The sequence below is a fragment of the Salmo salar genome, chromosome 21, assembly GCF_965601325.2.
Source record: "Salmo salar chromosome 21, fSalSal1, whole genome shotgun sequence".
NCBI lineage: Eukaryota > Metazoa > Chordata > Actinopteri > Salmoniformes > Salmonidae > Salmo > Salmo salar.
This window is the reverse complement of record NC_138311.1, coordinates 16,089,994-16,102,668: the sequence shown is the minus strand read 5'-3', so window position 1 is coordinate 16,102,668 and position 12,675 is coordinate 16,089,994. Positions and strand designations below refer to the sequence as shown.

At 41.7% G+C, this 12,675-nt stretch overlaps 1 protein-coding gene across 1 annotated transcript in view; it reads left to right on the top strand.

Moving 5' to 3' along the window:
• The window catches only part of LOC106581803 (voltage-gated inwardly rectifying potassium channel KCNH7), a 53,730-nt gene extending 43,660 nt beyond the window's left edge, over positions 1-10,070 (top strand). The window contains exons 10-14 of the mRNA XM_045704631.2: positions 2,776-2,981; positions 4,388-4,859; positions 6,274-6,430; positions 7,992-8,175; positions 8,392-10,070. Of these exons, the coding sequence (XP_045560587.1) occupies positions 2,776-2,981; positions 4,388-4,859; positions 6,274-6,430; positions 7,992-8,175; positions 8,392-8,649 (1,277 nt within the window). The 3' untranslated portion in view covers positions 8,650-10,070. The remainder of the gene's footprint in view (positions 1-2,775; positions 2,982-4,387; positions 4,860-6,273; positions 6,431-7,991; positions 8,176-8,391) is intronic.
• Positions 10,071-12,675: the final 2,605 nt, after the last annotated feature.

The window sequence follows — 12,675 nt, the reverse complement described above, 5'->3', positions numbered from 1 at the left end:
GGAGGGCGGAGTGTCTCCTGGTTTTTGTTATTTGCTTTCAATATGTGTCCAATTAAGACCTAGACAACCAGGTGAGGGGAGTTCCTAACTAATCAGTGAACTTGAATTGATCCATCAAGCACAAGGGGGAGTGAAAACGCGCAGCACATGGCCCTCAATGGACTGAGTTTGACACCTGTGTGTTAGATGAAACAACTTATTTCTTGAATCAAACTATTTAAGTATCATTGTGAATGATTTTATGGGCTGGTGCCACCAGGGGAAAGGTTAGTTCGGAGCCTGGTTAGGGGCAGGGGGGTTTTCTTACCATGTGATCTGAGCAGGAAAAACTCAAGGCTCTATACATGCTGATTGGAAGACAGCTAATGCGGATTGGTAGCTTTTTAAGCATGTTTTGGCATGTTTGCTGGATGGGTTGAATTTAATTATTGATTTGAATTATTCCGTCCTAGCCAGTGTAGGGTTTCGTGCTCATATGATATTTGGCAATGTGTAGAGCTAGATGTCAACTCAGGCAGAGATACACAGTGTCACCTCCCAGAGGAAAGATGGCTGGTTATTTAAACACCGACCCACTGCAGCAGTCCTGCAGTGGGAGTTCTCTTGTCCAAATCTGACAACTGACTGCAACAATGTGTTCTGTCTCATCTACCCGGACTCGTAAGCGTGAACACCTGAATGTATTTTATACCAGCTGCCTTATCTTATTCTCTTATTATTCTTAAACAATAATAGTAAAACCTCCATTCCTAAGGTCTTATTTTTTATTTTCTTTGATTTAACCTTTTATTTTAACCGGGAAGACATATTGAGACCTCGGTCTCTTTTACACATGTGCTCTGTATATGTAGGTACAGCGTTATTGCATTAGAATTGTTCATCTGACAGAATGGAGGCTCTGACATTTATATTAAGTGGCTCCGCGTGAGACTGTTTGGCAACTTCAAAGAGCAAAGTGAAACAGCTGTCATTGCATTGCACCACTGCTCTTTTAATAGCTGCAAAAGTGAAGGAACACAACAGAGGCATAGCAGAGGCATAAGAAACAATAGAAGGAGGAGATGTTATCTTCTGTTATCTGATTGTCAACAGTTCTTAACAGTATTGTTTTATAGGTATAGTGTTTCACCTATATGCATTTGGCAGCAGCACACCGCCACTGCTAAATCGTGGCCGCCACTTAAAAGGAAAAATAAAATATTACACATTTGTGATGGTAAAACGTTTGTGTAAACCTAACCGACTATAACCAGATATAAAGTATTTACAAAATATAATGGAGCAATATAATTTTAAATAAGACTATCTTCGAGAACCGACAATCACCTAAATCAAAACTAAACAGTCAGGGAGAATCTACATTTACAAAAATGTCATGGCATGGGGCCCCCATCGATTTTTGTTCTAATGTTTGAGTCACTCAGATAGCATAAGAACACGGCATAAGCCATGGCAAAATGTGTACAATTGGAAATTAGCTTCCATTGCTAAGAAAAAATCTTAGGGGGAAGCACTGAGGTAATATTGGTTAGTAGTTATTAAAATGGCCTACACATGAGAGTAGTAAGGAATTGTTTTCCATACAGTAATATCACACTTGAAACCCACTGACTACCAGGTTTTGCAGGCTAAGCCTAGATTAAATTGAGCATCTTTCATCACATGAAAGACCTGACATAATAAGGCCAGAACCAGGCCAAAGCTGCTGTGTAATACAAAACCAATAATATGAATTACACTGGAAGATGCATATCTCATAGATCCGCATATTTGGAAACAATACATTGATATATCAGAGCAACGTTCCAAAAGCCAATTAAATGAATTCTGCCACTAGAGCACATCTGCCCAGGGAACACTTTTAAGAAAGTGAAACTGCAATGAGCCATAGGGAAATCAACTTGTATGTATAATGAATGCTTTTGAGAACCAAAACCCTCCAAAATGACGATTGTTTGTATGCTAATATTCCATTGAAGACTATTGTTCTATTGTAACCCTGGTACAAAGCCCTGGTGTGTGAGCTATGTGTAGGCTTCCATGTTGGAGGTGTCTGGTCCCTGCTGAGTTGGAACACTAAGGCTGGAGACCACTCCTCATAAGTCACTTAAAGCCACACAGCAGTCCAACCTATTGCATCTCATTCACACAAAATGCTGCACAGGGGTTGACATTTATTAAGAATTGACACCACTGAAAGGTCTCTTAAGATGCCCTTTAAGGCCAGGCACCACACCCTAATAGGCCTAAATATTTTTGGTTTAATTTTGTTAAGACACTCCAGGACCGGACTTACAGATGTTACTACATATAATCCAGTTTTTAACATTCTCTATGAAATGGGCTTTTAAATGAGATGTGATTCAATGTAAGGAGCTTTGAAATTATGGATGCATGTCCATTTAAAAGTGTTTACATTATGACATTTGGTGAAGGGTGGATGATACACTAACAAAAATATACAACAGGCGGTTAGACAGACAGAATAGGCACTCGATAGGCATTCGTATCCTCAAAAGGCAAACCCAGACAGGACGTCCTTCTCTACATCAGTCCAATCCATTAGTCTACACACAGACAGACCAGAGCAATTCTCCTAATCTTCTGAGATTATATGACCATCCTTTATTCGCTGAGACTCCAACCAGCTCTCCTGATGTCTGGTGTATTCTCCTGATAATTTTCTCTAAGAAGAACCTAACCTCATCTCCAATCTCTCTCTCTCTCTCTCTCTCTCTCGCTCTCTCTCTCTCTCTCTCTCTCTCTACTCGCCAGGAAAGAATGACATCTTTGGAGAAATGATCCATCTGTATGCCAAACCTGGAAAGTCCAATGCGGACGTCAGAGCCCTGAGTTACTGTGACCTGCATACCATACAGAGAGATGATCTCTTAGAGGTGCTTGACATGTACCCTGAGTTTGCCGATTTCTTCCTGACAAATCTGGAGCTGACATTCAACCTCAGAGACGAGAATGGCAAGGTATATCGACGCTGAACAAAAAACATAAACGCAACATGCAACAATTTCAACGATTTTACTGAGTAACGGTTTATATAAGGAAATCAGTCAATTGAAACTAATGATTTAGGCCCTAATTTATGGATTTCAAATGACTGAGAACACAGATATGCATCTGTTGGTCACAGATACCTTAAAAGAAGGTAGGAGCGTGGATCAGAAAACCAGTCAGTACCTGGTGTGCCCACCATTTGCCTCGTGCAGCGTGACACATCTCCCTCGCATAGAGTTGATCAGGCTGTTGATTGTGGCCTGTGGAATGTTGTTCCACTCCTCTTCAATGGCTGTGCGAAGTTTCTGGATATTGGCGGGAACTGGAACACGCTGTCGATTCAGAGCATCCCAAACATGCTCAATGGGTGACAGGTCTGGTGTGTATGCAGGCCATGGAAGAACTGGGACATTTTCAGCTTCCAGGAACTGTGTACAGGTCGTGCATTATCATGCTGAAACATGAGATGATGGTGGTGGATGAATGGCACGACAAAGGGCCTCAGGATCTCATCACGGTATCTCTGTGCATTCCTGGACATTCCTGCAGTCAACATGCCAATTGCACACTCCTTCAAAACATGAGACATCTGTTCCATTGTGTTGTGTGAGAAAACTGCACATTTTAGAGTGGCCTTTTATTGTCCCCAGCACAAGGGGCACCTGTGTAATGATCATACTGTTTAATCAGCTTCCTGATATGCCACATCTGTTAGGTGGGTGGATTATCTTGGCAAAGGAGAAATGCTCACTATCAGGGATGTAAACAAATTTGTGCACACATTTTGAGAGAAATAAGCTTTTTGTGCATATGGAAAATCATTTATTTCAGCTCATGAAACATGGGACCAACACTTTACATGTTGCGCTTATGTTTTTGTACGTCAGACAGTGCACATGGTCATAACACTAGCCTGTTGGGTCCTCTGTCGAAACTGTATGGTCAATAAACATACAGTATTCTGTAGCATATTTTGACAATGAAATAGGCCCGACTATAACAAAAAAATATTATAATTACCATATGAGATTGTGATAAACAAAACGTTATATAATCTGTAATAATATTTTAAAAGCTCACTCCCTGTATTCATAAGTATTTCTTAACTATATGTTCGGAAAGGTCATTGCATGACGATGACAATTATGCGTTATGACGTTATGTTAATGTGTATGTTGAGGGTATGTGACTACACTGACATTACTTAGTATTCATTGACTATGCTCACGGCCACCGCTATTAAACAGAGATGCTACATTGTGGCTTTAATTAGATGTTGCTGTAGCAAATTATGTAATATTTATTGCATGATATTACATTAGCGAGGTGGGCCTAGTTTCAGTGATTGTATGTTCTGACGTTTCCATCGTTGCAGGCCGCGTATTCTCACGCTAGTGACTCAGATCCAGAGGAAGACGTTAAGAGCACAAAGATCACAAGAAGGATCTCCTTCACACCACATCCAACTAAAGGCGAGTTCTGTGTCCACACTTTGCACGAGCACTTCCTCTTGTCATTTTTCACTGAGCAGCTCTCTCAGTCCCAGAGGAGTTCAGTGCTTTCTCTCTGTAATACTAGAGCACGGTGTGTTCCACTGCCTCGTCTTGATTACAATTCCACAGGGGGAAGCAACAAGGAAACAGAAAATGACTCCGGGAGGGAGAGGGAGTCCTACTTGTGCCTAAAGAGAACTTCAGTTGACCTGAAACAATCAGGGAAGGAGGAGCAGATGTCCAAGGGGTCGGCCATCCAGGGGTGTCCCTCGGTGGAAGACCTTGCACTGGGGCTCGACTCCAATCCCCCTGGAGACATCATGGAGAGAACTCCCTCTTATGACGATAACATTGGTGAGCAGCAATACAATCGTAACCCTTTCTGTGCTCACACATTAACACCCAAGTCTATTGTTGGAGCACAGGAACTAAATGTCCCCACATTAATCGTCAGATCTTTCTACTCATACTACTTTCTAGAATGATCTACAGTTCATTAGTGGATTTCAAAGGAGCTGTACGGTACGGCCTGTACGGTCCCTGGGCCACGTGCTGTTAAGGTCATTGATTGGGCCCCTGAGTTCTAAGAGGGATGACTTCATATCAGTTGGGAGATGACCACCGCTGTAAAACATCCCTTTTAAGAGGATCATAGAACATCATCCACTTATCCCCCCCCATCATTGTCTTGTCACAGTCATACTGTTAAGATAGGCCTCTGATTTGGTCATTGCCTCAGCTACATGGTGACGAAAAGTACCACATACTGTACAGCCAAAAACACCCCACCATGTCAGTGGGTGGGTGCAAGACGAAGTATCCAGAAACAGTGAGACAGTAAATGCACCTGTGTAGGAGGCTAAGAGCGAAGACACAAAGACAATATAGGCCTATCAATCAAACCCCACCCCACTGTAAATCCCTGAGTAGAGCCATGTGCATGGAGCTGAAATGTGTACCAAAACGAGTCTCAGTGGAACAGTTTCTTTCACCAGCTTAAGTCACAGGCAGCCTTTTTTAAGAGACTTTAGGGAAAGCTGCTGCACTGCTTTCGCACAGATGTTCGCCCTCCAAATGTGCACGGTACGTCCTAGTTAGTTCTCATCCCAGAAGTTCAATACCTTATAAGAAATAGGCCTACAGCGTTACCTGGGGTGACTGTAGATGAGTGTCTATAGGAGAACAGCAATTGATTTCCATGCTCTGATGGAGAAAATCAATGTTACTCACGCGTCTTTACAACACACACAACAGTGTGTCGCTGACTAAGTCACACGTAGAATTCGCGATGATGACTATTCCAATAGGCTCACATTGTTCTATGAATGGCCTGATGTTTACAATAGAGACCACAGAAAGAGGAGTGTGTATTTCAGTCTGGGCATCCCAAAGGCTCCTGCTACAACAGATAAACGTGATTAAAGTTCATTATCAGCCTGTCAGTTGTTTCAAATCATAAAAAAAGGCTGCTTTTACCCACACCAGCATTAATCAGTGTATACAGCACGTATTAGCAGTGTGTTTAGCAGAGATAACACCAGAGTTAGCCCGAATGTCCCACCACGACATAGAACCATTGTCTCCTGAAACACTAGCTAGGCTAATAAATTACAAACACAAGGAACAACATACAGAAGCTTTTCACCCAAAGATGAATAGAATAGTGTTGTTCTATTTTCAATGGTTGGATGGTTTAGTGATTACCAGGCACCTGTGCTCTGACCCACATGTGAGCTTATAAAGGATGTGTATTTCCCTCCCTTGCCAGATCTGTGCAATGACAAATGGGTCTGCAAGAAGCCCCGAGACTACCTGGATGAGTCAGCACAATTGCAGGACCTGAGGGGCGAGGACGGCGATGCCAGTGAAATCACATACGGAGAGGTGGAGCAACGCTTAGATCAGCTCGAAGAGCACTTGAACAGGTTGGCCTACTGTACTGCACTCCTTTGGCCGTCTCTGACATCTACAATGTAATGTCAAACATTCATGAACATCTAGCTTCACTCCAGCTATAAAGACCAATAATAAGATGTGAGAGCCAGAAGGGAGACAACATTTGATAACATCCAGTGATGGAACTTAAAGGAAAATACCACACAAAAACTATCATAGTATTTGTAAAATGCCTCATACTGTGACACTTTCTGTATTTTGAAAGTTCTATATCTTGAAATCTTGATTGTTGACATGCAAAACATATTGGGACTGTATCAACAGTGGATTAATGAAACAAATACCAAAATATAGTTTGAGTATAATTTTCCTAGAAGTATTTTGGGCACTAGTAGACTGCATTTTCTACTAGCCTGGTCTGAAAAGTAGCCTGGTCTGAAATCTGCTATGCGATAATGGAAAAGACAACATTTCATCTGGATCTCGGGCTAGTTTGGCACATTTTCTACTAGCCTGGTCTGAAAAGTACTAGCCTCGGGCTAGCGAGCTAGCTTCATTTCCATCCATGTCAACATTACATGTAAATGGACTACTTGTTCCATGTGCATTAATACAGTACATTTGAACCCCCTTCATTTCCTGAGGCAGACAAACAGGTTGAGTGGAGAGATAACACACCTGCAGCCAGCAGGCTGCCAAGAGTAGACAGTCAAACAGCAGGTGGTACCGTATTTTTAGCAGAAATTATCACAGAATAGGAGACAACGCATTGGAGGGCTCCTGCATCCGGGTGGCCCATTTTTCTGTCTCCAAAAGACTCACATTATCCAGTGCACTCTTTCTGACCCTGGGTTTTACCCAACCATTAGCAGCTACCTTTTGTGTGGTTTTAGCAACATGTCTCCACCATTTAGGCTCTATTTCAGCGGTAGCCTAATGACCATCGTTCAAAGGGGGGGGAGCAGCGCTAAAATAATTTCTAATTGCTGGTCTCCTCAACACAGCCATTATATTACACTAAACGAAACAAGGTTGTCTGTTATTTGAATGGCAGAGAATCCGTCTTCCCGTATGTGTCAAGAGTGACGGCCTGCTGAAGAAATGATGAAGGCATTTTACCAAGCATGTGCATAATGGCACTATTTCTGATTGTCGGATGGCTGCTAAGGGCAATTACAATGATTCATCAGCATTACCACAGATAATGCTCTATATATAGCAGCAGGAGGATATGCATCCATTATGACTACCGGTAATGTGAGTTAGCCAGACATTGTTACCCCACCCTTACTGATTCATTATGACTCCCAGAGAGAGAATCGGTAGGACTATTAGACATAGAGAGCCGATAGAACATGTTCCCAAGCCTTTTGATTTAATTGACAACCATGATGATCCTGTAATGTCAACATAGATCACAAGCGCCCCCTAGTGCTAGAATGTGACACATACAACAACTGTACAATAAAAACAAAACAACGATAGCCTAGAGACAGTATGGTTATTGATTGGTGTTGAACTTGTCTTCCATTAGCCTCCAGTCCCTATAACCAAGAGTAGCCGTTCATTTTCTGCATTCTGTGTTTGCAGGCTGGAGTCCCAGATGACATCAGATATTCAGACCATCCTGCAGCTCCTGCAGAGGCAGTCCACACTGGGACCTCCTGCCTACAGCACTGTGACCGCTAGTCCAGACTATCAAAGGCCAGCTGTTAGGGTCCAGCCAATTGCTGCTTTGACCAGCACCCATTGCTTCAGCCATTCATCATCACAAGTACGTACTGAACTGTTGATTTCCACAGAACAGACAGACAATGGAAATCAAGGACTAAGACTTTTTAAACACGGAATGGATATCATTTTTGAAAAGTGATGACCAGCTCCAAGGGTTCTGAGGCACTTTCTAATGGTCAAAGCACACACTTACGTTGAAATGTGTGTGTGTGTGTGTGTGTGTGTGTGTTTGCTGTTATTTCTTTTACATTATCAGAGTCCTGAACTCAACTTGGAGAGGAGTCATCAGGAATCCAAAGACTCGCTGTCAGGCTTGGCTTACATGGATGATTCACCAATAGAGGACAGCCTTACAGTACTGCTTGTACAAAGACACACACAGAACAAACCTGCAGGGCATCAGCATTCCAAATCTCTCTTTCTTCCTATTGAGGACTCCTCTCCACTATCAGACTCATCTCCCAACACAGGACTTCATAGGCCAGTCTCAGACCCAGGACCTCCAAGGCCATAGAGCAAGATCTCTTATTTTCATTTTGCCTGTCTTCTCTGAAGTGTGACTCAGGGTTTCATTCTCTCTTAATTGCGTTGCAATATGTGAAGTATCTTGTAGTTTTCCTCCTGAAATGATTTGCATGACAGATTGTTTACGTTGCATGGTAGCGTTGATTCAGACCTCTGACAGGCAAGTGTGATTTTGGTAGGTTTACAAGACAGTACATTTATTTTCACCGTAGTATGTTTCTTTTATTTGCACTGCTTATTTGAACCACAAGTAGCTGTATGAGAAAGGCATTGTCCATATACTTCAGACTTTGTTTTAGATTGCAGCTTATTTTACTAAATGATTATGCATACATAGTATTACATGTTATGTAGCACATGGAGCGATATAATGTTAGCTTATCAATAGGCCCAGGAAATATAGATGGTGTATTGTGCCTATAACTAAATCCAAAAATCAAATCAGTAGCTTTATGTAGCCTCACTCTGCTCATTCTCAACATCAACTCAATCACATTGTTTTCCAATGTATTCTGCTCTCATAGTAAATGCACATGAATAAAATCTTATAGGAAAGACATGTACAAATATGTAAATGTATTTTTATTTATTAAGGAATACATTAAAGGATGGGGTGCAATTGAAATGTTAGTGGTACCATATGTTTGTCCTGAATCTATGGGAGCAATAAAATGAAACTGAAGCATTTACTTTTGAAGAACGTCCAATTGGTTGACCTTTTTTCTAAAGATTTGGTCCACCATATCTTTTCGTGGGGGAAATGTATTTTGCACTAAAAGCTGCTTGAATATTCAGCAATGCAATTATTTTGTCTCATGCATGCATTTAGCATCCATTATCAATGGTGTACTGTAGTATTTACAGTATGGGATAACAAATGCCCTTGCTCTCTCTTCAATATAAATGAATGAAGACAAGACAGTATACTTGCATGTCCAAAGCACTAAAATGTTCAAGCAGTGGAAGGATTTAGGTTCCATGATTACTGTATTATAATTATAGAACGAGTGTGTCACATTAGTCCATTTCCAAACAAGGACACATATAACAGAGTAGCAGACAGTAAACGTATAATCACAATATTCCAACTAATGAATGTTTATTTTTACATTTCCTGAAATGAGTAGCCTAGGTATTGCATGGAAAGTAAATACGTGGTAAAGTCCTTAGTAAGCTTTTGCAGAAATTTGGCCTGATTCACACAAACTAGGGGGAAAGAGAAACAATTAGTTGGTCTATTTTTTTTTATTATGTTTTGATGGATTTTCAACGTGTCATGCTTTTTACACTCCACTACAAATAATTGGAATGTTTCTGCGCTGAAGTGATTACAGACACAATGTATAGAGTACAATTGATTTAGCTAATTATCTTGCCTATTTCAAGAAATAAAAAGTATATTTAATACAAGGTCAGGTGTACCATGTCTTTTATCATTTTTTCATGGATGGTCGTCATCAATGCACATCAACCATCCTGTGTAAAGCCTTAACTCTTCATATTGATGGCGCTAATGCACAGGAATTCAGAACATAATGCAATGTTTTTCAAGGAACTCACAGGTAGGCCCTATTTGGCAAAACAACAACCAAAAGGCCTGCAACATAAAATCCATGGAACTGTTTATTGGCCAGGACAGATGTTTTAACACAGTCAATGGATTGGAGACTGAAGTCGCTCAGTGCACTTCAGAGGTTTAAAATCAAAAGGACCAAGATATCAAAAGTTTAGGATATTTTCAGAAGACAGGTAAAAACAAACCGAAAGATAAAAGTTTAACATGCTATAAACTTGTCTACAAAAGATGGACAGCATTCATACCTTTCTCTTCAAACACATTATTCCCCAGTCTGAACTTGCAAGCTCCAAGAGTTCAAACAATCAAGAACAGGTGTATAGCCAATCAATTAAAAATACCGGCAAAATTCTTCTTCGTGTGAATTTCCGGCAGACTAGACGTTTTTTGGTGAATTGCTGCCTTTCTCAGTTCGGAATGTACATTCCACATTGTGACAAAACAAAAAAGAAAAAGAACGGGAAGAAGAAAAAAAATTGCACCACACATAACCCTGCAACTATAAAACCAAAACTACTAAACACCTCCCTTATCCCACTACTTTGCCCTAATCGTTCCTACTCCTGGCCACCAGCCTGGGGGGACAGGACTCCTCCCTTCAACACCTCCTGTAACTCTTCTGCCTTAAAATCTTTCACTTCCAATAACTTTTCTGCTGCTGCTACTTTTTAGCTTCTGCGACTTCCTTTCCACACTTTGCAGTACAGTTAATTACCATAGCAATGAATGCCAAGAAACCAACCTTGATAAAACACAAACTGTTCGGGTCATTCAGACCTGGTCTACTACTTAGTGGTATCCTCTCATGATCCCTCACCCTTTGCCCATCATCCTCTACTTTCCTCACTGCCTCAGCATATGACACTTTCTGCCCTTCTCGAACCCTGGCAACCTCAACCTGTCTCACTCACACAGGACATTTCTGATCCCCAGCAACATGGGCTCCTCCCACAATTGAAACACTACTTTTTCTTCCAAACCTACACACTCCTTTGTCCGATGCCCTCCTGCACACTTCTCACACCTCAGCATCTTCATCCTACACACTGCTGCTACATGACCATAGCCTTGGCACCTGAAACATCGTAGTGGATTTGGAACAAAGGCTCTCAATGGATAACTCCATATATCATAGCATGACTTTATCAGGCACTCAATATCAAAACTCTAAAGGATAGACGTGGTCTCCTCAGTTTCACGCTCGCCACCAGGTCTGCGTCTCACCAAACTGCATGCATTACAGACTCCATGGATCCTCAACTTCAGTTGATCCATCTTCACACTCAAAGCCACCCCGGAATTCATTCCTTTCAGTGGTACTCTGCTCCTGAGAGCAAAGCAATATACAGCTCTTGTCCTGAGGGCGCGAGGCAGAGCGCCCGCTTCTTCTTGGGGGAAGACATACAAAAAATCCACTTCTGGATACTTTGAGTGTGTTAACAACAGCCAACTGCTTTTCCACTCCGCCAGATGCCACAAATGGGTCGGCCAAAAGACATGACTCCACTTTCTCCACAAAATGCACTCCCACTGGGCCAGAGTCATCTCGGGCATTTTCTTGCTCATTGGGGTGAGGCTCAGAAGCCTTCCCCACACCTGTCAAAGCAGGTTCTTCCTCTTCACTTTTGTCAGATTCGATCTCTGAACTCCCACTATCCGCCTCCATCTCATGGTTTGCAAGGTTCTCAAGCGATAAAGTCGAGTCGTAAGTAATCCCAATTTGCTTGTATTCCGGGACGTAGGTTTATACTTAACACTATTGTTTTGCCTTCGCGTCATAGCACTTCCTCAGACAGTCCCACTGCACAATTAACACAAGAAAACAATTAAAAGGTACACTTTGTAGTGTTGAGCGCAATATCGATTCCATGCCTGCACTTCAACGCGCTTTATCTCGTGCCCCATACACTCTACGAACTTGACTGACTAGAGTGGAAATGGCAATTAAGAGCTGTTTTTACTTAATGGGATCTTTTAATGTTGACTGTACTATACTGACTGAATATCTATCAGAGGTCAGAACATAGAGATATCTGGGTGTCCTCTTGGACAATAAGCTTCAGTGGAGTAAATGTACAAACCGGATCTACAAAAAGGGTCAGCAGAGACTGTACTTTCTCAAAAAGCTGGGATCTTTTAATGTTGACTGTACTATACTGACTCTGTTTTAGAAATCTTTCAATGAGAGAATTTTTACTTTTTGTATTGTTTGTTGGTTTGGCAATGCCACTGTCAGACAGAAAAAGATGCTAAGAAGGATTATCACCACAGCAAACAAACTACTTGGAGTCAAACAGGCAGGCTTGGATGAGATCTTTAAGGTCAGGGCCCTCATCAGGCTCACAAAATCCTTTTAGACCTAAGCCACCCCCTGTACCTGGACTTTGAACAACTCCCCTTTGGGTGCAGGTATAGGGCACCCCCCGGCAGGAAAAACAG